This window comes from Syzygium oleosum, unplaced genomic scaffold (assembly GCF_021117445.2).
Source record: "Syzygium oleosum isolate NSW1041296 unplaced genomic scaffold, Sole_v2.1 Sole_v2.08, whole genome shotgun sequence".
Classification (NCBI taxonomy): domain Eukaryota; kingdom Viridiplantae; phylum Streptophyta; class Magnoliopsida; order Myrtales; family Myrtaceae; genus Syzygium; species Syzygium oleosum.
The window spans coordinates 10,437,445-10,465,434 of NW_026607492.1; the positions used below are offsets into that span (position 1 = coordinate 10,437,445).

The following is a 27,990-nucleotide window of genomic DNA, read 5'->3' on the forward strand; positions in this document are numbered from 1 at the left end:
GTCGACACCCGGCCGCTCAGCACGTCCATACGTCGCCGTTCAGCCCGTCCGTACAGTGACCGTACAGTACTGTTCACGTCCGTACGGTCACTGTTCATCCAGACCCGTACGGCCGTCGCCGCCGTGACCGGCGCCTCGCCGGCCACCGTTCCCAGCCGTCGTACAGTGTGTCCGTACGGGGGGTACTGTTCACGCGTCCGTACGGAATCACTGTTCACCAGTCCGTACACCGTGCCGCCGTCGCCGGGAATTCCGCCGCCGGTTTCGCTGTTCATCAGTGATCGGCCGCCATTCCCCATCGTCGTGACCCTTGTTTTGGTGAGTAAAATTCCTAAACCCGGATTAGGACTGATGTTGCGTTTTTCTGGACTGGTTTAGGTGTTATCGGTGCATTTTGGACTGGCTTAGATAATAGCAGTGTGTATTTGAGACTGGGTTGAGGACCGATTAGTAGAATTTATTATCGGAAAAATTTTGTGGATTAATGAGAATCGTTGGGGAGGATAATAGGGTTTAATGACCAATTTAGGAGCTCGTTGGTGAAATTACCGGGTGTACCCGGGTTGACTGATTGTACGTCAACTGTGCTTAATTGTGATTGATTTCGTACTGCTATGTCGTATGTTGTATGGCTGATTTTGTGGAGTGCGATTGGCCATAGTTTGGTTTACAATGAATTGTTGATTTGTGAATCGCACGTTAGGCCACACGGTATTAATTGGGCCAATTAAGCACGTGTTGTGACATTGGGTGTCTGAATTATATTGGTGCTCGTGGTGCATTGCATTGTATAACATGGACACGCATTGCGTATGCCAAGAGTGAGGCATGTGATGAAATTGCGCGAGCATGCGTGTCTGCCATGAGCATGTGATCACCTAAAATACCCTGAAGCGTTATACGCTGGGTTCAGATAATAATGAGCTGTGTGATCATCTAAGGACCTTCGGGTCGATACCGTCCTCATGCACTTTGAAGCAGGACGATGCCCGGTACGTCCGGAAGGCGACCATCCTCATGCACTTTGAAGCGAGGCTGCGGTTCGCAAGGAGAACAGTGTTGCGCCTCATGCACTTTGAAGCGAGGCTAGAGACACTTGGGCCGAGATCGGTTCTTCGCGCCTCATGCACTTTGAAGCGAGGCTAGACGCACCGGGCCGTGAAAAATTGATGACTCGAGTCGTAATAATAATTAATTGGGCAAGTGTGCCAGTGTGGGCCAGTGGGCCAAAGAAATGTGCATGACATGTCAATGACATTTGCATGCATAAACATGCATTGAAAAGCATGCGAGTGTGTGAGACTCGGTGTATGAGCATGTGATTGGCGTACGTGTGATAATGTGTGCCACGTATGTCTCGTGATTATTACATATTGAACTGTCTAACCTGCAGGGTCAGAGAATTGTATGATTATGGTTGTGTTATGATTTTAAATGTTTGTTTCCGGTCAGGAGATTGCATGCTAGCCTAGCCTAGGTTTAGGGGTTGAACTCATTGAGATTCGTCTCACGGTTGTGTAAACCGAAACATTTCAGACCCCCAGCCGTAGAATGTCGAGGGCATCACCTCTTTTTGGGAATACCGCCTTTTATCCAGCAGTCGTCGAGCATGCACCTCGGTGGGAATGGAGCAGAACGTAGAAGTGACTGTTTGGGTTATTCCCAGCTGTTGGTGTTTCCTTTTTGGTTGTCGTGAACACTGTAAAAAGAGTTTTAAAATAGTAATATAAGTATGTACATATTTTCTGCGTTGAATCTTGTTTATTGGACGGCTATCCTTGGCTCATATTGTAATTGTCTGGGTTTGTTTATTTTATACTTCCGCTTGTGCTTGATCTCTGTATGGGCGTGGGTCGGCGACTCTTCCTGGGACGTCGCAATTTATCGACCGAAGGTGGGATGCTCGCGCTTCGTGGGGTACGGGGCGTGACACTCTTTGAATACACCAGAATATTATCTATAAAGACAATGACGAATTGATCCAAAAATTCTTTGAATACTCTATTCATTAAGTCCATGAAAGCGGCAGGGGCATTAGTCAGCCAAACGGCATTACCGTGAACTCGTAGTGTCCATACCTCGTCCTGAATGTCGTCTTCGGGATATCCTCCTTTTGGATTCTTAACTGATGATACCCCGTCCTCAGGTCGATCTTAGAAAATACCGAGGCTCCTTGTAACTGATCAAACAGATCGTCAATCCTTGGAAGAGGGTACTTATTCTTAATTGTCACCTAATTCAGCTGGCGGTAATCAATACACAGCCTCAGAGACCCATCTTTCTTCCTTACGAACAAAACTGGCACTCTCCATGGAGACGCACTCGGTCGAATAAAACCCTTATCCAACAGTTTTTGCATCTGAACCTTTAATTCTTTCAATTCCGACAACGACATCCTATAAGGTGGCTTCGAGATTGGCTCAGTCCCAAGGGCCAACTCGATAACAAACTCTACTTCTCTTTCTGGTGGCAATCCCGGTAATTCCTGAGGGAAAACATCGGGAAAGTTGCACACCACTGCTATTTCCTCTAGCCGCACTTTTTCTGCTGTTAAATCCACAACACTTGCTAGGTAACCTTGACACCCCTCATCTAACAATTTGGTTACTTCTACTGACGAAACTCAAGGGATCGAGGTTCCTCCTCGACTCCCTACAAACTCAAACTAGGGTGTCCAACCGGACTAAACTGAATCACCCTGCTGCTGCAATCCATTACAGCATTCTGTTTGACTAATCAATCCATGCCCACAATCACATCAAAATCATACATAGTCAAAGCAGCCAAATCTATCCTGCTTTCTACACCATCAATTACTATTTTATAGTCTGGGCATCCTAACGATATGCATATCTTATCCATCAACGGTGTAGTCACACACAATTGCACTTCTAATAAAACGGGTTTCAATCCAGCCAATTCAATAAACTGAGCAGACACAAACGAGTGCGACGCCCCCGGATCAAATAAAGCATATGCAATATAATTACACAGGGAAACCATACCTGTGATTATGCCTGGCGCATTCTCAGCTTCCTTTCGCGCCATGGCGTACACACGTCCTTGTGCCGGCGGCCTGTTCTGATTAGCCGGCGGGCTACATTAGTCGGATTTCCAATCCGAGGTGTCTGCGATGATGGGGGTGGTCGAACCTGCTGATTCGGGCAATTCCTTATGTGATGTCCCATTCCACCACACCCAAAGCATGCCCCAGTTACACTTGGGCATGGACCACTCCCGTGATGTCTCCCACAACGTCTACAGGCCGAATTAGCTTGATGTGACGATTTCCCAATTCCTCCTTGCCAAAGGAACGAAACGTCGGTTTCCCATCATTGGCCTTTTTCCTTGCTGACGATTGTCCCTGGCTGAGGTATACCGTGATCTAGACGCGGCAGCTCTATCCATCATATCCTGCTCGATAGCTTGAGCCCTCTCATATAATTCCTCGTAAGTTCTCAAATTCACCGGTATCAATTGGCTGCGGATATCGACCCTTAATCCATCTCGAAACCTTCGCGCCTTGTCCTCAGGATGGTCTACCATTCTCGGTGCAAATTTAGACGGCCTGGCAAATTCTACCTCATATTGATCCACAGTCATTTGGTTCTATTACAGTCTAAGGAAAACCGTCATCTTCCTTTTTCGAGCACTTACCGAGAAATACTTCTCATTAAAAGCCTGAACGAAGGTCGTCCAATTCTGATCCACGCCCGTAGGAAACACTCGGCCCTGCGTGGCCTTCCACCAATCATTCGCAGCACCCTGAAGCTGGTACACTGCCAGCGTCACTTTCTCTGCTTCAGTACACCCCAATAAAGCAAAAGCTTTTTCTAACTCCTCAACCCATTTAGAAGCAGCCTCTGGATCCCCTACTCCTTCAAACTTTGATGGTTTCAGCTTCAGAAATTATTCTACTAACTGATGCATCTGTCGATTCCCATTTCCGTTACCCGCATTTTCATTAACTAAAGCAGCTGTGGCCTCAACAACTTGGGCAGTCGCGTTAGCTCGTTCTTGAGCTTGCCTATCCATCATATTCCCAATTCCTTCTAACACCCTGAGAACTCCTTCCATACGCGGATTTTCTGCGATCGGAATCTAAGAGCTTGACGAGCCTCCCACTCCTGCACCTCTCCTACTCATTCTCACGGGCTCATGCTACCCTCCTACCTGCTATAATTCCATACAGGGATTAGAGACCTAGGCCTACTATACTAGTCCAAGCCCTAGGCACAAAACTCGACAAACAACACTCAACAGCCAACAACCAACCAATCCTCAAATCAATCAAACAACATCAAACCAACATCACTAAGCAACCATCAGGGTTCTCGTACTCACCTCAAGTCCTGACGTACCTTCGTCTCAATCAATATTACAACCATAATAAACCACTCAGCAACTACAGGCGCGTACTCGCAGGACAACCACAGGCCACACCAAAAACGCCATCGGTCGCTAAAAATTGTCACTTTCAAAATTCTCGATTTCCGGGCCCGGATTCCAAGAAATGACTGAAATCGACAATCACGACTTTAGCTTATCTCTTACTAACGGGTGGTTCATTTGGATTACGTGCTCTCGACCCGTGACCGACACTAAGTCAAGTCACGTTTAAGTTTGCTCGAACCAAGGCGACCTCGATTGTCATGTAATTGCGAGAGTCTGTCACTAGTTCCCTTCTGACACGATCGATCGAATAGATCGGTCTCTGTTGGCCCAAAACATTCTCTCGTCAATCCTTATGGTCAAAGGTCGAACCAAGGTCGAGTTCTTTGGTCGGGCGAACTAAATCCCGTGATGGCCTTACCCCTAAGGTTAGCATCCCGAGAATGCGCGGTTCCGGGCGAGATCTCACTATAAGTGCATTGGCCAAAATATTCATTTCATAAATCCCGGGAAAAGGATCGAAAATTCAGAATGTTACATATGCCTTCTATCTACCTCTCGGATATTATTCTGATGAATGAAATCTTTCTTTTAACAAAAATAAAAAATCTGCCAATTAGACTTGAACTTATTCTCCAATCAATTTTACATTAATTGTTGGGTATGACTTAGTTCTCCTAAGATAATTCCTCATCGCAAACCCAAAACTTGAAAATGTCCTCACAAAATTTAAAAAAAAAAAAACAGTAGTCGTGATAAACTCACTTCACGCGGATCCATAGACTTTCCAATAAGAGATGTAACGAAATTTCTTTTTTTCATAAACTCAAATTATCAGAAAATTGACCTGACAGTATATATGTAGCCCCATGTCTTAAATGTCTCGCTCATTCATTATCCGGTGTTACACCTAAAACCTAGGATGCCTACGCAACAATACTAAGCATAATGACATAGAGTTGGCTAGAGGAAGAAAATGCCCCACATATACTATCTTCATGCCCCACATAGGCAAGAATTATATAGTGAAGCCCCACAGGATTTGACTTTCCACATAATTTGATATGTAACTATAAGATCGACTATGTTTGTTCTGTTGGGGCCAGTCAGTCTCGTCCAAGAAACTTTCACTTCCTACGGAAAGACCTCAATGAGATAAAACTTCATCTTGAGCAAAGATTTTTTTTTTTCTCTCTGTGTTTAGAGATATCCATTTTCATAGAGAAACAAAAATCCCGATACAGCGGCATCTTGATGCTCCAGGAACATGAAACACAAATTCTAATGAATCAAAAAAAGTTCAAACAAAATAAATATAAGAGGAAGTGTCAAAATTTTAGATCAATGACTTGTATGTTGGTACCATATAAGATAACTGTTTTTTTCCGTGTCGCCACGTAGGATCTTTAGACAAGGAAAGTTGACAATATAACTCAAGTGGTCGGTTTTTAAAAGTCATGATGCTTAAATGATTGCTAGGGAAATTATGGCCTCAGAGCGAGTGTCGTGCGGATATTATGATACTATTAGTATCAATATTTTAAATTAAAGGGGTAATGATACAAATAGTCCCTAAACTTTGGCCCGATGTGCAATGTGGTCTTTGAATTTTTAATTTGTTCGATGTGGTCCCCGAACTTTAACCGAATATGCAATGTAGTCTTTGAACTTTTAATTTATTCAATGTCATCCCTGAACTTTTGGTACATGTTCAATTTAGTTTCTGAACTATATGAAAATGTTCAATGTAGTCATTCTGTAGTCATTCTATTAATTCAAATTCACGGCCAGGGACTACATTGAATATGTACTAAAAGTTCAGGGATCAAATTGAACAAATTAAAAGTTCAATGACCACATTTCACATTGGGCTAAAGTTTAGGGATCACATTAAATAACTAAAAAATTTAGGGACCGCATTGCATATTGAGTTAAAGTTCAAAAACTGTTTGTGTCATTATCCCTAAATTAAACTATCTATCTTGATCAGCGCATGGATGAGGAAAGTCCTTTGAAGGAAGTTTTATGATGGTTGGGCTTGAAAAGGTTGAGAATCTTTGTCGAGGCCAAATTTTTTCAGAACCATCATTGACTTTGGGTCTGGTCAAACTACAACACCAATTGGGCCAATTAGCCCAAACTTATGACACAAATGAAACATAATTTCTAGGACATACGGTTATATACAATTTGGGTCCTTCCTAACTCTCAAAAGATTATATTTTCAATTCATGATTAGAGAACTCGATTGGTGACTAATCACAAAAATGATCAGAGGATCCAAAAAAAGTGAAGAAAAACAGGGCTTACATCTTAACATGATACCAAAGATTAGTGCTTCAGTTGTTTTGGACTATCATGTCACCATTTGCCTCGAGCTGTCTATTTAATATATATATTTTCATATTTTGTGTTTTATTTCATGTATATGTCCGTTGACACACTAAGATGATTGTAAAACAAAAAACAAAAACATGCACAATATAAAATGTGAACTTGTTTGATAATAACTCTGTTAGGAGTAAATTTAACTTATACTTTTAATATTAGGTTTTTCAGATTTGATATTAATTCATTGTTAATGTATTATAGATATATTCAAATTCATCTTAACTCGTGCAGAATTTTTTTTATTATCTTTCTAGAAACAAATTTATTAGCTTTAATGAGGAAGCTCATAAGTACTTTTTTATTTTTTATTTTTGAAAGATGAAACTTACAAGTTATCATTCTTTGGGTAAATATTTAATAGAATTCATTTTGGGATTAAAAAAAATTGGAAAATCGAATTCTGCAAACAGAAAAGAGACAAAAGCTCACGGTATGAACAGCCCAAAATTGGCATCTGTTTTTTTTTTTTTTGGTGTCCAAAAACCTCAAGATCTTAAATGTGTTTCTGTCAAAGTATTTAAATGCATTTATCTGACAGCTTCAAATTTTAAAATAATTGATTTTGATCTCACGAAACATTCACAGGTTGCAACTGTGTTTACACTTTCAATCATGATGACATGGGCGGTCCCTGAGCTTCTTTTCAATTTTTCAGTGTGATTCCCAAACATTTTTGTTTTGTTTTGTGCTAATCTTTAAACTTTAAAAAATACAATAAATACAGTCATTTCATAAAAAAATTCTTACACAGTTAGCTAACTTTAGTATAATTACTATGAACTTCATGTTAGATCTCTCTCTCTCTCTCTCTCTCTCTCTCACTGGGCGCAAAAAGGAAGGGGAAAAAAAAAGGAAAAGAATATTTGCTATTAGGGTGATGTCTAACGTGGCAGTCCACATTATTATTTTCGATTGAAATAACACTAACGTGATACTCCACAAAAAAAAAATGCACTTGACGTGGAGATATACTTGACGAAAGGACTATATTGAGCGGATTTTTGAAAATTAAAGTATTAGAGGAACAAAAAAAGTTCAAGAACCGTATTGACCATTGAAGAAAAGTTCAAAGATCATCCATGTCACTATTTCACGGTTTTATGATAAGCACTGCTTTGCAAAAGAATTTGAAAGACTAAAAAGGAAAAGCTTGAAACGTTGCAAAGAATGACAATAGAAACGGCAATAGGAGAAGTAGCCTAAAAATGTACATATGATATGGTTAATGTGTCTTCAAAGCATCAGATAAGAATCTCGTGATCATAAATCTTCCAGGTCCATGCACGTGTAAGCAAACTTGAGCATTCAAATGCCCATTCATCTTCTTCAACATTACAAGTTCAGAATTTTAAACAAACTCAAGTAGTTCCATTATCATAAGATAAGCTGACCAAGAGATCATGCATTCAAATAAGGTGGATAAAGGCACTGATTGAGGGAAGAAAAATCTGGAGATGTAAATCAAAATCACAAGATGATTCTTGGAGATGCTAGAATCAAGTGATTGGCGACTCTTGTGATATAATGATCTCTTCATTTATTATTTTTCATTGTTGTATTGTTTCCTTACGATGTGTAACATTTGTAATATCTTTATATATAATGAAAATCATCTTAACAATTGTACAATGAGATCAAGAATCAAAACACCTTTGTTCTTTTAGTGGACTGTCATAATGAATACATCCACCATGTGTCTGCATCTACAAGGTCAAGCATTTGAGATGAGTTCACAATATTTCAACCGAATTCTTCAATACCCAAGAGAGAGAGAGAGAGAGAGAGAGAGAGAGAGAGAGAGAGAGAGAGAGAGAGAGAGAGAGAGAGAGAGAGAGAGAGAGAGAGAGAGAGAGAGAGAGAGAGAGAGAGAGAGAGAGAGAGAGAGAGAGAGCCCCGAATCCTAGATTACAATACACAGAAATGTGACGCAAGGAAGCAACAACAGGTTTACGTGACCATGTACACAAACATATGGGATAGTAGGTCACCCTTTTGTATGGATCGATGATGTTATTTTTTTGAGAAGTCGTGCTCGAGCCTGAAGTTCTAACATCATATGTTACAGGGGTTTCGTGCACATTTGTGATAAGCAACCATTCAATTCATGTTGGAACATTCAATTAATTTGATTTCTCTTTCCGAGAAAATGGTGACATGAAACCTTTCTGAAGTTAAAAGGAGGATACATAATGGCTTTCCTAACCCAATTGGCCAGACCAATGTTTTTTTAGGGCGACTATGGTCTTATTAAAAGTGTAAGCGTAGAATAAGATTGAAGCCAATGTTTCTGTAGTGGGAACTTGTTAAAGCTGAAGTGCACCCAAAGTTGGTGCATCGATCAAGTCTTGCACACGAAAGCGAGTTATTTAAGGTGTAGCCAATTGTCATTCGATGCCCAATCATTTGGTCATCAAAAAGGTTATCCACTTGTAGTTGACACCCTAATGTTTGGTCATTCATGATGAGATCAAAGCTACTTTTGCATTGTTTGTGAGATTGGGCCAAGTGCTTTTGCTTGTATTACTAGACCAATAAATTGACCGTTCAATAGCACTCGGTCATGAGAAAATTGCCGTACACTGTTGATGTGGTGAAACGATAACTTATTGACCTCAATTCGACGGTGAAGAGTACATATTTGGTAGATAGTCGCACCTACTAAGTGAAGCCCTCTTTATATATAATTAGCAAAAAACTCTTGCTTCACTTGTCACCTTACCCCTGTTTGTCCACCAGCCTTGGAAGCCGAACAGCCATAGTAGAAGATTATCAAACAGCAAACGGAATGGACCAGAACAGCCTCCAGTTGCTAGATAGTCGATGGGAGCCTTGCTGGCTATAACAAACTCTTAAATCGATATCTTGGTAGTCAATCGACATCCATGAAATCTACAACTAGTCCGTTGAATCGACAACTTCCCTATATAATTGACTCTTCATTCTTGATCCCATCGAACCAAATTGTAGCCGAAATTAGTCTTTACTAGCAAAAGTAAGGATTGTGCTGGATCAATCGACGAGGTCTAAGTTGAATTGGATAGTTGATCGATAAAATCCAATGCCTCCACATCACCTTTGGCCTATATAATTGGCACTGCCAAGAATAGTGTGCATGTAGCTTGCAGGATTCAAATGGATGATCTCCAGTTGCTAAATCGGAAATTTCCTTGACGCTAAAACCAACTGCGCCAACACTTAACCATTGATTAAGAAAAAGAAAGTTTATCTTGGTCGGAACTCATACCCATGTTCATGCTTCAAGAGTTATAACTTGGTGTTAAGAATTCTACCGTTGACTAAAACCTTAAAAACCGAAAAGAAAGTATATCAAGTCATATAAAACTGTAACCCTAAATGCTTTGCGCTCCAACTTCAATCAAGACAACATCTTTTGCAATATTGATAATGCCGTGCGCACTTTTACTAGTTATATAGAAAGTAGACTCAAAAGGATTTCTACCTCAAATTTTTGTCCAAGAATTCTATGAAATGCCCAATTAATTTTCTGAAATTTATATATATCACAGAAATAAGGTATAACAAAAGGAAAGAATTGTAATCCAAACTAGTCAAGATAATTGTTAAATAATCTCATAAATATCTCACTTTCCAAAATTGAATTTAATTTTCTCACCTCTTACAATCGTTTACAACTACTTCTTTGAGAAACTACATCTCTGAACATTCATGTCACTCCGCACACATTTAGCCTTTTCGACACGGATCCACTTGCGCAATTTTGCTAATATTCAATTGCTTCATTTTATTTGATCATTCCGCAAAGCTTGAGCATGAGCCTTTCAATATCCAAAAAATTTTGAACAATTGAGCAAATTAATAGAAAGAGATATATCAGAACTACCACAGTGGGACACTAGACATCGACACAACCAAGAAGTCGCTTTAACACACTAGCGTGCATAGTACTAGGCTATTAGCTAGGAATTGTCTGAGAGTGGTCGCCCCATCTTTATAATAGGCTAGAGATAAGACTTTGTATGAATGGTATTTTAAGAAATAATGCAGACTTTGTACGAGACTCTTGACAAAAGCTTGCCGGTAGGATTCAACAAGCATAGGAAGAGATAAGATCAACAGCCAGATGAATCTCTTGCCAATCAATGGCCATGCTATAACAAGAACTTATTACCCACCCTCTTCTCTACCCTTGGCCTCACTTATGACCCAAAATGCAAGCTAATACCTAAATCGAGAGGCCTCACAAAACATCTTTTCACCTTTGTGCAAGTCTCTAAATAGAGCTCCCAAATGTTATTTCTTTAGCCAATAAATTGCAATTTTTTTTGTTTTGCTTCAATATTTGAGGATAATAATTAGAATGGCTCAAATATATTCAATCAGTTTGCAAAACATGAAGCATTATTTTCGTATGAAAATGAATTAGATTTCGCTTCAGACAGCTATTGAAAGATATGTTATGCTAGATTGGTCGCTTTTGATAAGTGCGGGGAGATCACATAAATATAAGACTCGTTAAAGCCTCATAGGCAAGCGATGTTGGATATGTTAAAGGGTTATTTGTAGTTTCACAAAACACTTGATTTAGTTATTTAAATTAAACACCAATAGTTTCGGAAATTTTTTTCGTATTACAATAATCCAAAACTACATTTTTCAATTCAATTACCGATGAATTATCTTTCCTAAATTTATATTGTATATAAAGTCAACTTTAGAATTTTGAGATCTATGCGCTAAATTACTTTGATAGTCTCAAATCCAACATTTAAGTCTAATTTAGTGAAGTAATTGACAGTAATGGTGACTTTTGCAATATTACGAATACAACTCCATAATTTTTGGACAATTGAGGTTGAGAAAAGAATAGGAGATAGATCAAATACATCATTCAAAGGGTTAAAAAGGAGTATGCAATTATTACCGAAGCATACAGTCGATCCTAGTTTCTTAAACATCTTGAATGGCCATAGTATTTATGAAACGAAGCGAAATGAATTGAATTAAAACACTGAACCAATAGAAGAAACATATTTGTTAACTAAAGTAGAGTTTCAAATATGGGTTTTGACTCTAACGCTCTGCAAAGAGGCAGAGTAAAAGTCTGAGAGTGAGTTGAGAGTTAGAGTAGGACAAAAAAAAAAAAAAAACTAAAGTAGAGTTTATAAGCCAATTATGACAAAAGAGAACTTGTTCATTTCATGTGCTTTATCCTTAAAAACAAGTTTATTACTGCCTATGATGCCGTCCAACTTGGTGGAGGCAAGAAGTTGGTGGTCTAGAGATCAATCTATTTCCATGTGTCAATCAAATTTGTGATTGAATCAGACCTGAAGAAACCCTCGCATGCCAGCTCCTTTCTAGCTCTGCTACTGCACAAGCCTCGACCTCAACCCCGCCTCCAACTCCATGTCTTTGGTTACCACCACTGTCGAGTGTCGAGTGGGCGGGGATACTGTTCCCGCATGCTGTTCCCCTGTATCCTCATCGCGCCTAAGTTTTCGAGAACGTGTGGACGCAGCTGTCCTCTCCTGAATTCTCTCGTTGCTTAGCGTACGAGGCTCGTTCTGATAAAGTGAGAGAAATAACACGAAAGAAAGAACACAAGCCCTTTCACTTCTTTCTTTGCTTAGCCGTTGAATTCAATATCATTAGGAAGATTCACATGTCAGACTCCTAGAGTGCATTGTATACGCTCATTTCTTGTTTCTCGTTACTTTCGTACTGTTAAGGATTATTTAAAAAATGATTCCCACGATTCATAGAACATTATATGTCATGACATATTTGTCACACAACTTTTGTTCATTTTAATATATCCAGTTGGACCCATATTCACTCAAAAGGTTCAGCCAATGAGTTATGGGTTAATTAGGATATATTAACTGCTCCACACCACATCAATTATCCGATGTAGGATTTTTCTAACATAACTCACACGTGTATCTCAACAGAATCATTATAACCCAATTTCACTCTTAATGCGGCTAAAGTATTACTTACATTGCTAGGAATTGAAGAGAAATGCTAGACGAGTGTACAAAAAGTCACTTCGCTAAATAAAGCGCTAGGCTCTGTTGGATCTTTGAATGTGTACATATACTCAACTAACCTGGTCTATTGGGTCTATTTGTTGTCGAGAAATTAAAAGCCCTCAATCAACCAGAAGTCATGCGGGTGTTGTCGAGGTCTCTAATAACCACTCAAAAGTTGAATTGGCACCTCTCGCACATGCATCATTTTTCCTCTCATGAATGATCCAAACCAACCTTCCTTCCACCTCCCCCTATCTCTATTTGCCTCACGAACACTCCAAAATGTGTAACAAGTAATGAACTTTGCCTTCATGGACCAACCTCTTTTTGCCTATGATAAGACCTTTCAGTTTAGACAATCGACTCAGTCGTACTCCCTTTTTCGTGCTCACTTCCGAGGAACGCTCAAATTGACTAAGCAAGAGCTGAACAAAAGCCACACGGCCAGATGTATCTATGTTTTTTTTTTTTTGGTAAGGAACCAGATGTATCTATGTTCATATTCAGCATTTTTTATTTTTTATTTTGATGATTGCCCAGATTGAACCACCACGTACACATGTTTAGTCAAGCAAGTAATTAGTTGCATCCCTCAATATATGCTTATGAGCTTCACAACCATGGAGATACCACACATTCATTCATCTCTCTCCCTCTCTCTCTCTCTCACACGCGCACACAATTCTTGCATTAACGAGTAAAAAGAAATGGAGAGAAAACCTTTGCCATTGAAAATTCAGCCTCCGGCTTACGGAAATCTCGTCACGATCCTTAGTCTTGATGGCGGAGGAGTCCGAGGGATCATTCCAGGGGTCATTCTCGGTTACCTTGAAGCCCAACTTCAGGTAATAACATGAACAAACCACACAAACAAAGTGGACACAAGAGTTACATTCTTGTGCTACGATGAGGGTTCCAGTCTTAGAAGCTTTTGAGAAGGCTTTCTTTTTCTGTTTCTTTTCTTCGTCGTTTTTTCCTGTGATGGAGGAAGGAAGCTATGCCAAACATTGTGCTCTTTCGCTCTCAACTTTCTTCCATAATTTGATTATGGTGGTCGATGAGTCATGCAAGTCTCTTGACTTATCTGTTTCCTTTTATAGTCTTACAACAAGGGGCATCGCCGGTGTCCAAACCATCTCTTGATTAAATACTAATCCGGAATTTAATGAGTATTTTGGGTGAAGGAGCTGGATGGTGAAGATGCGAGGCTTGCAGATTATTTCGATGTAATAGCAGGAACAAGCACAGGAGGTCTCATCACGGCCATGTTGTCAGCACCTGATGCTAACAAACGCCCTCTCTTCGCTGCGAAAGACATAGTCCCATTTTACTTAGAGAATTGTCCTAAAATCTTCCCTCAAGGATGGTAATCGATTATCGACATACCTCTCATGTTGCAAAACTTAAATTGTCGAACTTCTTTTTATCATTCTTATGCTCACTGATAAATTTGAAAACAACTGACTTGAGTCTTTTCATTTCTTTTCTGCTTGGTCCCGCTGCTCCTTCGATACAAAAAAGTGGGTGTCTGGGTTCGGTCGTGAGCACGCTGAGATCTCTGACGGGACCCAAGTACAATGGAGTGTATCTTCACAAATTGATAAGGAAGTTACTTGGAACAATGAGGCTGCACGATAGCCTTACCGGCTTGGTTATCCCGACCTTCGATATCAAAAAGCTTCAGCCAGTTTTATTTTCTTCATATGAGGTGAGTTCCAGTATGTATTTTGGACAGAGCGCGCTTGTTGTTTGTGTATAAGTCACATGAGTTATGTTTTTCTCCATTTCAAGGTGAAGAGGGTTGGAACAAACTTCCTTTAACTAATCTTTTGACTGACGAGAGTTGCAAACATAGACGTCGACCATATTTATGTTTAGTTAAATTTGCATGTGAATGGACGAATAAGAGAAAACTTCTTTTAATTAAGGATGGAGGAAAATATATAGCCCAACTCCTGTTTATGTAAAAATCTATACGCAATTTCATAAATTTTTTTGTTGGACTGACACATTAGCATAAATGTGTCATGACCAATTGAGGGAGACATGATCCAATCATATCAGATTACTTGGACCATTGCAAATTGTTGAATTTGATCTATATTAATCCCCTATTCATATTGGAACTACCCCGGGTGAGAGCACGCATGTCGTGAAAATATTCAATTAATTATAGCCTTGTGTAGAAGTTTTGGAGGGTGAAAGGTTGGGGTGAATTACCAAAAAAGTCATAAATTTATTCCAATTATGTCAATTCAGTCATAAACTTTTTCACGTTTTGCCAATTGTGTCCATTCAATCAATTTTGGCCGGACATCGTTTACATGGATGCCGAGCGTCCTACGTGACATGGCAGACACTAAGTGGACACTTTTAAATAATATTTTAATATTTTTGAATTTTTCTATTTTTTCTTTCTTTCTTTCCTTTCTTTTTTCTTCCCAACTCCCAACTGTAGCCCGGCAAGGGTTGCTAGTCACCGCGATGACCTTGCCTGATCTGAGCAAGTGAGGCCGCCCTCGCCTAGTGCTGGCGAGGACGTCTCGGCCCTTGTCTTTGGTTGGTGAGGGTGGGTCGGCCGACCTTTCCTCGTCAGCCCATAGTTAGGAGTTGGTAAAAATAAAAGAAAAAAGAAAAAAAAGAAAAAAAAAAGAAAAGAAAATATTAAAAAATATTATTAAAAAATGTTCGCGTTGGCGCTGGTTGTGCCAAGTAGGACGGTCGGAGCCTACGCCAGCGATTTCGGCCAAAATTGACCGAATGGACTGAATTGACATATATACAAAAGGTTTAGGACTCAATTAACAGAAAAAAAAATTTATGATTAAATTGTAATATGTTTAAGACTTTTTTGGTATTTTTTTCCATTGCGATGGAATCATACTTTTCTTGCAGCTTCTGATTTCCAATTGAAAAAGGGATTACTGATAGTGTCAGTTTGACAAAGACAATTCTCATTAATTATCTAGTTCTATTGAAAAGAAACTATCACACGTACAGAAATCAACCGATCCAAGATAATGTATCATATTTGACGTTTTTTCAATGGATTTTTACCTCGGGTAGGTGGCAAAACATTCATTCTTGGACGCTCAACTATCGGACATATGCATTGGCACATCGGCTGCTCCGACTTACTTCCCCGCCCATTATTTCAAGACGGAAGATAAAGATGGACAAGCCCATGAATTCAACCTCATCGATGGTGGTATGGTCGCCAACAACCCGGTATGTATGTCTAACATAGATATAAGATTATAAAGTTAATATATCGGTTTTGATATCGAAGATAGCCCATTGTTTAAGTTAGAATAGTTGGAATCTTGCGGAGTGACTTTATCCTTTTTCTATTACGATGAGGAAGTTCATTCTAAGTAAGGAAACCTTGGCCTACGAAATACCCGTTAATGTCATGGGCTAGGTTGAAAAACATGAACCAAGACACAAGTGAACCGCCCAAGCGTGAATCTTTTATTCTTGATCGTATGAAGAACAAAAAAATTGTGCCGAACCTACACAAGTATGCCCAATCCTTAACCATTAAACCAATCTCATGTTGCAATATTCGAGGGCTTTATAGATCGGAAATTCGGCGTCGATGTGAAATAAGCTGGATACTGTCCTATCCAGTGTGATTTTTTTTTTCCGAAGAGCGACCCGTAGTGATTTCTATGAGGTTGTTCCAGATGACAATAGATATATGCGATCTAGAGTATTCGGCTGCAATAACGCTTTCCGGTCCAACGATGTGATGGTTTGTTAAGATGAAAGCTAACACCTCGAAGATGCGTATCAACAAATTCAAAGACCGAAAGTCATCTTGAGATAATAGGCTAGCTAACGGCAAGTCATGATCAACATGATAAGCTTAGGAGAGAAGTCTTAGATAGCTCCCTTTTTCCTCTTTTTGCTTTTTGTATTTTCAAAGAAGTCTAGTATCGGCTGGAAATATGAGTTACAGATACACATTATTCAAGACGCTAGCCCCCAACGATATAACTCTGTAGTACATTTTTCCGAATTGATGTGTGGTGTTAGGAACCCGAAATGTAAGAGAGAAAAAATCAGAAAAAAAAACGAATTTTTACGTAGAAACCCTTTGAAATTAGAAAGGAAAAAATTACGGTGCCACCCTAAGGAGTCTTTTCTTTATTAGAGTCGGTTTATAAATACAAGAGGTATCGCCTCAACATATAATAAGAATTTAGGGCATACAAAGCTACAGTAGATATATCCTTGATAGTACTTTCTGCTCTTAGCTTAAAAAGTACTTTCTTCTGTCAAACTACACATCTCCATCAATCTTTCATTTTGAGGCTGATCTTCAAAACGAAATAATCTCTCATAATACTCACTCATCTTTGTAACCTAAACTATCCTAGTGCAGTGGCACCTACTCGTCATTGATCATGGAGGCCAACTGAGGCAATACGCATCCCGAATTTCTTAGTAGCGATGCCCTTGGTAAACATATCTACTAAATTTTTAGCGCCAAAGATCTTCTTTAATAACAATGTCTCATAATCTATAAGTGCGCGATTATGATGTTACTTCAACTACATATGCTTTGTCCTTGAGTGAAATACTAGATTCTTTACAAAACAAATATTTGACTATCACTGAAAAAAATGCTGTTATCTTGCCCCCTGCCTTTCTTTACAAAACTCTTTAACTAAATCATCTCTTTGCCAACTTCAATTATAGCAACAGAATGGTTGAGAGGAACACACAATTTTGAAGTCTTTCATCCAACTGATTACAGTGTTATCTAAGGTAAAAACATAAACCGAGGTGCTCTTTTCCCTTGTCCATGTCAATGCCAAGATCCGCATAGATGTAGCCTTGTAAAGTCACACTTTCTTTCATGCAACAAAGTGTCATACCCGAAATACCTCTCATGTATCTTAATAGTCACTTCACAACTTCTCAATACTTCTTTCTTAGATTAGCCATATATCTACTCATTACTTCCGCTACATGAGCTCTATTTGGTCTAGTATACACCATAAGATACATAAAACTACCGACAGCTGAAGCGTATGGAACTTCAGTCACGTGCTCCCGCTCCTCATCCATCTTCGGTGAGTGCTTCTTCCAAAGCTTGGAGTGACTTCCTAAAGGAGTGCTTCTGCATTTTGCATTATGAATTGCCGAATCTATCCAACACCTTCTCAATGTATTTCTCTTGAAACGACTTTAGAATTCCATATAATCTATCTCGCGTGATCCTCATCCCTAGAATCTGATTTGCTGCTCCCAAATCCTTCATTTCAAACTCTTTTGAAAATTGATACTTTAGTCCGTGAATCTCCTTCATGTTAGATACTGCAACAAGCATTTCATTCGCATACAATAGCAAAATAATATAGCAGTCATCAAATTCATTCAAGTAATAGTTTTGATCCATTTCACATGTAGTGAAGCCATTATTGCACTAAATGTGTCAAATTTCTTGTATCATTGTCTATGAGCCTATTTTAAACTGTACGAGGTTTTTTTCTTTTTTCTTTTTTTTTATGTTTGTAGACATAGTTTTCTTTGCAAGAAATGTAAAAACTTTCTTGTTGCACTATATAGATATCCTCCTGGATGTCACCATGGAGGAATGTAATCTTCATATCTAACATCTCCAAATGTAAATTTTCAGTAATAACAATACTCAACACAGAGCTTATAGCAGTCAACTTAATAATTGAACAGAAATTCTCTCATAGTCAATTCATTTCTTTTATAGAAAACCTTTGACTATGAACATTGCCTTGTCTCTCTTGCTGCATTCAATTTTTCTTTGACTCATACACCCATTTGTCCTGCAATGCCTTCTTCCCATTTGATAACTGAGTTAATACCGAAGTTCTATTCTTCTAGAGTGAGTCCAACTCATCCTACATTGCTCACTCCCACTAAAGAAATTTAACCTGTATTGCTTAATGAAAAGTTCTTTTGATTCGCTAGCATGAGTCAAAAGTAAATAATGAAATGATAGAGAATACATCTATACTTGTTTATAATTTTTGATAGATTTTCTTAAAGTGGGTTGAGGTATAGGTGGTTCTTATTTTGGTTCTTGATCAGAATCTTTGATGACAGTTTTGGATTTCCAATCAAAATATTCTCAGAAAACCCCTCCAATTCAATTGCTCTAGTTCCTTTTATTTGTTCCCTCATGCTATATTCTACAACAGATTTGTCATTGTATAACACGTTTTTATTGAATGCAACATCATTCTTTCTTATTATTTTCTTATTTTATTCATTCCAACGTCAATAAAGAAAAACTCCTTGAACTCCTTGCTAAGATACTCCCCTCCATTGTTAGACGTTAAACATTTAATCTTCCGATCGATCTCATTCTCTGCTTCAGCTTTTATCTTTGAAAAGTAACGAACACATTATATTTATTTTTTAGAAAATTAACCTATACCTTCCTAGTGGAGTCGTCAATAGACGTGAAGTAGTAAAGTGAGCCTCCAAGGGAATACATAATGGCTGGTCCCCTGATATTTGTATGCACCAACTCTAACTTTCCTTTCTTGGGTTGTCTTCTAGTCTTTGAAAAACTGATGCGTTTCTACTTGCCTAGAACACAACCGTCACAAAGACCAATATATATAGACTTCAGATCGGGCAATTTTCTATTTGATGCTAATACATTCATCCACTTTTCCACTCATGTGTCCAAGCCTATAGTGCAAAAATTTTGAATCAACTATTAAGTCAATAGCTGCTACTATTTCTCTGTTGTTTTCAGTCAAATATAGTGTTTTCAATTTTGTTCCCGTTGCTACAACCATAGCACCTTTAACAACTAGGAACATATCTGACATAACGCAGTTTTTATGTGAACATCATCATTCCTCATAATATCCTAAGGTTCATCATCAAGAAGATAAATCTTTTCTAGCTTTCCAACAACAAAATTGTGCATTAATCTTCTACAGAAGTTGAAACTATGCACTTGAATCTAGAATTTAAGACTCAATTGGATTGTCAACGCTCAAAATTAGGGTTCAAAGGTTGCATTAAGAGATTTCTCCTCCTCTTGATTCCAATCCGAATACTGATTTTTGTTCTGTGGGTCTTTGCAATCTCGTTTCAGATGGCCATTCTTTTCACAATTCCAACAAATTATTCATCACAAGGTCTTGATTTGCTTCTTTACACGGACTTCGATCTACCACGATTCCAGTTCTAACCTCGTTGATTGCTTCCCCATTTGTCTTCAATACTCAAGGCAACGTCCGAAAATTCACCTTATTCTCTTTTGCGAATATTCTCTCTATAAATCAAATCTCAGTCTCCTAAAGTTTCAACTTCTTACGACCAGACAAATTGTTCACTGCAATCACAATTGCACTCCAACTTGCAGGTGGAGAAGATAAGTAAATCAAAGCTTTTACTCGTCTTCCAATTTTATTGTCATCGTACTCAACTGAGTCGTGATTATGTTGAAGTCATTAGATGATCTATCACAGAAGCACCTTCGTTCATCTTTAGATTCAGATATACCTTGTTTGCTATCTTGTACAGGTTAGATATAACCCTCATGAAATCGGATGTTGTCTTCTTATTGGCGATGCTAAAGGCAACGTTCTTCACCAACATAAGATGAATCACACCTAGGGATTGCTTATCAACAATCCCCAATCTTCTTGCTCGATCGATTTTGGTTTCGCTTCCAGAGCCTAATGCAAGTCATTTTGATACAGTAGATACTCGATCTGAATCTTCCAGAAACCAAATATACGTCGTCGAACCGATTGATCTTCACCTTCCCTTTGTCCATCTTAATCGCTCTTACAATACCGCCAAACCAAACTTCAATACTAGTTGCTAGGAACATGAAATGTAAAAGAGAAAAAAATCAAAGAAGAAGACACAAATTTTTTTACATGGAAACTCTTCTAAATTTGAAAGGGAAATACCATGGTGCCGTGCCAGACAATCTTTTCACTATTAGGATTGAGTTACAATTACAAGAAATAACGCCTCAAAATATAACAAGAGTTTATGGCATACAAAGTTATGATAGAAATTTCATGTACACCCTTTGGAGTACTTTCCTTTCTCAACTTTAACAATAGTTTCCTCTATCGGGCTCCACAACTCCAATAGTGTGATTCATGGCCAAAATTGATCGGAAAAACTCTCTCGAATCTATACACCCAATCATAGAAATGTTCAGAAAATGCTTGTTTCAATTTGTAAGGATTGGTTAAGTCGTCAAGTGCGTCAAATCGTCTCTTTCTCACGGTAATATCAGGGGTCATTGCCATGTTTGCATGGATGGAGCCTTACTCATCTTTTGGATTTCATGCTGTGTTATGATTGCAAAGGGATAAATTAGATTAATTTATACCTTACCTAAATCAAAACGATTCATATCTGGTTCAATCCAAGCGGAAAGTATCTTATACACGACTTTTACAATGCTGAAGTAGAAAAATCAAATAAATTTAAGCAATTTGTAACACAATGATTGAGCGGTAGAGATGAGAATCAATAATTTGAGTCATAAAGCCTACAAACCCTAGTTGATTATATCACTATTAATTCTATTCAATATACTGGAATATTTCAACATTTTTTATTTTTCCAGACATTGGTCGCCATCAGTGAAGTGACCAGGCAGATCTTGAATGAAGACCCACACTTCTCCGACATCAAATCGCCCGTCGACTACACTCGATTCTTGGTGATTTCGCTCGGGACAGGCTCGGACACGTCTGAGATCAAGTTCAACGCCAAGAAGGCCTCAAAGTGGGGGTTGTTCTGCTGGTTGTACCAGGACGGCACGAGCCCTTTGATAGACGTCTACTCTCAAGGGAGTTCCGATATCGTCGATTACCACAATTCCGTGGTCTTCAAGGCCTACCAGTCCGAGAACAATTACCTCCGTATCAACGTAAGATTTTCACTAATTACTCCGTCTTTGCTTTAGTCGCGCGCGTGTTCCCGAAATGTCTTCTTTTTGTGCCCGCCATAGGCAGAGAAAATCGTTTCCATGTAGGCAGGCTGTTAGGAAATTGACATGAATGCGGTTAATATGTAGAAATCATCAAGATCTTTATGGATAGTTAAAAATTCAATCAAAAAACTTAAATTAATAAGTCAAGGGAGACCACATGTACATAACGAGCATATAAATAGGGAGGGAAGTATAAATTTCATATAGATGGCAATGTGACATATTTTAACACTCTCTCTCACGTGCAGGCCTATTTATGAACGACACGTGATTCTGATACAATGTTAGAAAATTCTAACACAAAAACCTAAACTAATATGCGGAGAAAGACCGCATGTATATAAAGAGCATATAAGCTCTGTTCACAAATGACGTGGGACATCTCATATATGTTGAGAAAGCATATAATACAAACTATCACAAATAACCTCCGAATTCTTTTGTTGTGATTTCTATTAATCTACACTTGGTACTAACTCAAGCTACTAGAATTGAATGAATTGCTATAGGATGACACCCTAGAGGGGACTTTATCTTCGGTGGACACATCCACGAAGGAGAACTTGGAAGGTCTGGTGAAAGTTGGTGAGCACTTGTTGAAGAAGCCGGTCTCGCGAGTTAATGTTGAGACCGGCCGCTACGAACCCATTCTGAATGCTGGCACCAACGAGGAAGCCCTCAAAAGGTAAATTTTTTTGTGCGTAAATGTTTCTCATACGATAAAGTCCTTCGGAAAATTGTAGCACTTTGAGATTTGTTTTCTTTGATTATCATCGAAAATGCTGATTAATTTTGGTCTAAACTCTTCCAGGTTCGCTACGCTTCTATCCGACGAGAAGAAACTCCGCGAGTCGAGATCTCCGCATGACAAGCGTGGGGAATAGTTCGCTCAACCATACTCATGCCCTATTAACTTGTGAAATGATGATATAAATCATCTGTTGTTGAATTAGAATAACCATTAGCCCTATGTGCTTGCGAAAAAAGGGGCTACAGTCTACATTGTTTGTGTGTGGATAGCTAGAGTTCAAACTCCTTATGATGCACCTAGTTAGGCATTTACATGATGGGCTAGGCCGGAGGAAATTCCCCCCAATCACCCTCTTGATCGATCACGTTCGAATTTAACCCACCAATCAAATGGATGAATTCGAGGAAATTTCCTTCAACCGGGTTACTGGGGTTTGAAAACATTACCCTTACAGGATATATATATATATATCTCTAGAAAATAGCAAGTTACGAACCTCTATTAACTTAAATTGTTAGCTTGTAATGAGAAAATACTCATCGTTTTTTAGTGATCGCCTGTCTCTCTCTTTTTTATAAGTGATTATTTATAAAGAAGGAAGCACCACAGTCGACTGCATGGGTAAATTGGTTAAAAATCCTCTCGCCACTTACATATCAAATTCAAGCCAATTATAAGTGCAGAAGGCATTATGTAAAGCTATTACTTGTAATGGCCTGAACACTTGGCCGTCGAATTCAATTTCAATCGAAAAATCTGCCTGATCTGTGAGGGTTTCTGGGTCGTTTCCTAAGGTCAGACTCGCTAGAGTGTGTACGCCAGTTTCTTGTTTTCTCTTGTTACTTTTTGAATCTTTTTGTTCTGTTTAGGATTATTTTCAGATTTTGTCGGGTCTCCTACGATTAATAGTATACTGTATGTTACGACATATTGGTCAAACGACTTTTGTTCACGTTCCGTTTCAGAGAATCAATCGCACAGTTTTCTCTTTGTTTAGTATTATCTATATTCGAGCTTAAGAAGCAATTTGAGTACGAATATAAGACTTTTTGACATATACATAGAAAATTATCTATACTCTTATGGCCGTCAGTTGTGTTAAATTATATTTCTAGTTCGAGTATGTGTACGGAACCCGACCCGAATTGGGGATGTAGATCAGTCCGTAATATATTAACAATTTCGAAAGTGTGGCGATTACGGGAAGAAGTCGTGTAAGTTGCTCAGAATTCTTTTGACCGAACCTATTTGGAAAAAAATCGCAACACCTCCCTTTCCTATTTGGCTAAAAATTCTTCTTGAAGGCCACTTCTACGTGATATATATATAGGGAGATGTGGTCATTGGTTCTTTTATGGCTCCTTTTAGCCGCACATCAGTAGCTTGAACATGGTGATTTTGTGCGGATAGTTTTAAATCCAAATTAGGCGTTTTCTTCATGTAGACGTGAGTGTTTCAAGTTGCGAGGTAATTCTCCGTGTTTTAATTTATAGAGCAATTATGTGAGACTAAACATTTTGAGTATGAGTGTAATATAAGTTTAAGAAACACTTGAGCGCTCAAGCGATAATTCTGTCATTCTCTAATTTTTGTTGATCGCTGTGAGTTTCTAATTCATTAGTGAATTATTTGTGGCTGGCTCTTGTTGAGTAAGTATCGATACTCAAACCCAACCAAGTAAATCTCTTGTATCCTTTATTGTTCCTTGTGAACTTCTCTAGTAATTTTGTTCTTTGGTGCTTGACTTGAATTGCATGATTGGTAGCTTCTATATTATTTTATAATAATTGGTGCCAAAGCCAAGGCTGGGATTTTTTGGATTTTATTTAGGTATTTTTCTTTTCTGATCACCGTTTGGAAATCCTGTTGTTAAAATTATGTTTGCCGCTAATGAAGAAATGGATAAGTTTAAAGGAAGGAACAACTTTAGTTGTGAAGTGTTAAGATGACATATGTGATTAACAACCTAAGATTTGGCTAAGCCATTGGATGGCAAAGATAATTTGCTGGCTAGGATGAAAGACACTGATAAGGATGAGCTAATGGAGAGAGCAAATAGTATACTCGTATTGAACCAATTGGATGAAGTATTAGTAGAAGTGGCTGAGGAGAAGGTTGCTGCAAAGTTGTCTTGCTATGTAATGAAGGGTTTAAACAATCGCCTATAAATGTTGAAGAGCATGTTTCAATTTCGATTTACTGAAGGTACTTCCATAAGAGCCAACTTAGATGAGTTCAACAAAGACATAATGGATTTGAAAAACATTGATGAGGTCCTTACTCATGAGAAATAGGGCATGATGTTATTGGCCTCTCTACTAGAGTCATGTGAGTACTTTACTTGCTCACTGTTATGGGGGCATACTATGGTTATCTTAAAAGAGGTAAAATTTGTCTTGCTCTCTAAGGAAAGGCAAAGGAAGTTGCAAGTTAACGGTCTAGCACAAAATATAACGCAAGGAATAGTGATTGGAGGTAAAGATGAACATCTAGAATCCAGCAGCAAAGACAAATAGGTTGGAATCGTGCAATAGAAAGTCCAAAGGATCTCATAAAGTGCTTTGAGTGCCATGAAGAGGGGTACATAAGGAAGATTGTCCAAAGCTGAGAAATAGGGGTGGTGGTACGTAGAATGCCTTAAATGGGGTGGCGAACGTCGCCAATGAAAGCACTAGTTGATGTGAAGACCATCTTGTGTGTGATCATCACCTTGTCAAAAGATGAATAAGCGCTAGAGTCAGGATTTTATTTATCATGTGACCCCTTATAGGAACTGGTTTACTATTTAACAGGCTAAAAATGGTGGTAGAGTTCTGATAGGGAATAAGGCAGCCTCCAAGGTTGTAGAAATATGGATGATTTAGATTTGAAAGCACAATTATATAGAGCGCACATTGACAAACGGGAGGTATGTATCGGAGCTCCACACGAACCTTATTTCTTTTGGGGATATTGATGACATTAGATGTAAGTACATACTGAAGATGGAGTGTTTAAGTTTTCTGACAATGCCATGACACTAATAAAGGGGAAGAAGGTGAATTCTCTATATCATCTACTAAGAAAGACCGAGACAAGAGTTGATGCAGTTTCATCAGGTAAATCAAACTCAAACTTGACTTAGTTTTGACATATGAGGTTGGGGCACAAGAGTGAGGTAGGTATAACGACATTGAGTAAAAAGGGATTGTTGAAAGGTCAGAAGATAGGAAGCTAGACTTGTGTAAGCACCACATCTTTAGGAAGCAGCATTAGATTAAATTAAGTATTGCTATGCAATCGACCATGCAACTGGTTGATTACATTCATTCAAATATTTGACGCCCATCTCCAATTCCTTAAAAAGGAGGCGCCCAATTGTTTCTAATATTCATCGACAATTAGTGGATGAAAGTATAGGTATACTTTTTGAAGAACAAATCCGAGGTGTTTAATCGGTTCATAAAGTCTAAGGCGGTGATTGAGAAGCAGTCAGATAAATAAATCAAGTACATTCGACAATGGCATAGAGTTATGTAATAATGATTTTACAGAGTTTTGCTAGATTGAAGGGATTGTGAGACGCGACACTGTGCCCAGAACACTACGGCAGATGGTGTTGGTAAAGCTAAGATTAGAACTCTTCTTGAGCTAGCTTGATGCATACTTTCACATGAAGGAATTGGCAAGCAATTTTGGGCCGAAGCCATGAAAGATGGTTTGTTGCATGGTTAATCCACCTCCATTATCTATCCTCAAGTGGAAGACTCCAGAAAAGTGGAAGACTCCAGAAGAAGTATGATCAGGTAAACTTGTTGACTACTTAGATTACGAGTATTCATCTACGTATGCTCATTGGAGTGATGGTAAGTGTGACATTCTGAAATTCGACCCATTTTTAGGATTTATGAAATGAATACTTCTTCGATGCACTTTCAGTAAAATCTCACTCGGAAATTGATCACTCTCGAGATACTAACCGTTAGGGAAAGGCTAGCTAGGAATTAAGTACGTGGACCTAAGAACTTGGTCATGGATTGCACTTCGATCACAAGGATTGACGAGGGAATATTTTGTGCCATTATAGACCGATCCAAGGATGGCTATGGAACGATTCGCAAATCTTATACCATCGGAATGCGGGTGATTCCACTTAACCATTGTATGAGTTTCGAACGATCCTAAACCTAATCCGAAATATTGTGTCCTTCGGAACTAGTAATTGACCATCGCAATTACATGACAACCGAGGTCGCCATGGCTCAAGTAAACTTGGATGTGGCTCGATGTCATCGGCCACGTGTCGATACGCGTAACTCTTAAAAGCCGCCTGTTAGTTTAAGATACACTAAAGTCGCGATTGTTGGATTTTGGCCATTAATTAGAATCCGAATTGGGATGTCGAGTTTTCAAGATTTCCACGACTAATTTATCGGACGTCGTCTCATTTAGCGTGGCCAACTATCGGATCGATTAGAATTATCGGAAAATCGAAATTTGGACCGGGAGTGGAAAAAGACCATTTTGCCCTTGGGTTAATTGAGCACTTTTGAAATATTGAAGGGCAATTCGGACAATTGCATTTCCCTCCATAAGCGAAAATTTGGACAAGAATGCCCTCTCTCCTTTTTGCTTATTCCTTAATTGCCCTAGGATATTTTCCCCATCTTGCATTAGAAGACTCAGTTGTGGCCCTTGGATGTCTTGATTTGATTGTAGTTCAATCTTGGCCATTGATAGGCTTTTAGAAGTCATCTCACATCACCCTTGTCTATCACTCTCACCCTCACTCTTGTCACTCTCTCTCTCTTCTCATTCCCGGAATTCTCTCTCTCTCTCTCCCTCTCTTTCTCTTCTCCTCCCCGGAACTCTCTCTCTCCCCCTCCTTGGAATCGGCCGAAGCTCCAAGCACCATCACCTCTGTCTTGCTTCTCCAGTTCAGACGCCACTGTTGACACGTAAATTTCGGCACATCATTTAGTGGTTAATTGCATAGAAAATTAGGGATTAAATTTTAACCCCTAAACAAAAATATTAAAATTGCATAGCATATAGTTTAGGTTCATATAGATTAATTGCATTCCTCATCGGATTGGCGGTGGTAAGCGAGCTTAAAATTCATCACGTAAATCGAGCTCGGGCACCGAACGAGACTCGGCTCACTCGGAAAGCATGGGCCGAAAATCACACGCAAAAGGGCTTGGTTGTCTTAATTTGAGCTTAAATTAGCCCATTATGCTTAATTAAAGAAAAGCCCAAATTAATTCAGCCCACTTAGAATTAAATTAAAGCCTAAACCTAAGCCCATTTGGACTAAGTCCGCGTTCAAGAAAATTCTTGGCCAAGCCATGAACATTATAAGAGCCAAAATTTTCATTGGAAAATATCGAGTTGGAAAATATTGGTTTATTAATCTTGATATTATCACGATTCAAATGGAATGAATTGATATTATCACAGAGATATTACAATATTTTCTTTGAATCAAAATAGGA

The 27,990-nt window shown here is 38.8% G+C and overlaps 2 protein-coding genes across 2 annotated transcripts; one reads left to right on the forward strand and one right to left on the reverse strand.

Moving 5' to 3' along the window:
• Positions 1–3,270: 3,270 nt before the first annotated feature.
• LOC130138715 (uncharacterized) lies at positions 3,271–4,077 on the reverse strand. The gene is made up of 3 exons (XM_056313605.1): positions 3,954–4,077; positions 3,658–3,872; positions 3,271–3,609 (listed from the first exon to the last, which is right to left on the reverse strand). Exons 1-3 carry the CDS (start codon positions 4,075–4,077, stop codon positions 3,271–3,273), a joined length of 678 nt encoding a protein of 225 aa, XP_056169580.1.
• Positions 4,078–13,365: 9,288 nt separating this feature from the next.
• LOC130138842 (patatin-like protein 3) lies at positions 13,366–23,071 on the forward strand. Its single transcript, XM_056314123.1, has 7 exons — positions 13,366–13,642; positions 13,982–14,163; positions 14,319–14,505; positions 15,864–16,025; positions 21,397–21,702; positions 22,275–22,450; positions 22,577–23,071. The coding sequence occupies exons 1-7, from the start codon at positions 13,505–13,507 to the stop codon at positions 22,647–22,649; spliced, it is 1,224 nt and encodes a 407-aa protein (XP_056170098.1). The 5' UTR covers positions 13,366–13,504; the 3' UTR covers positions 22,650–23,071.
• The last annotated feature ends 4,919 nt before the right edge of the window (positions 23,072–27,990 follow it).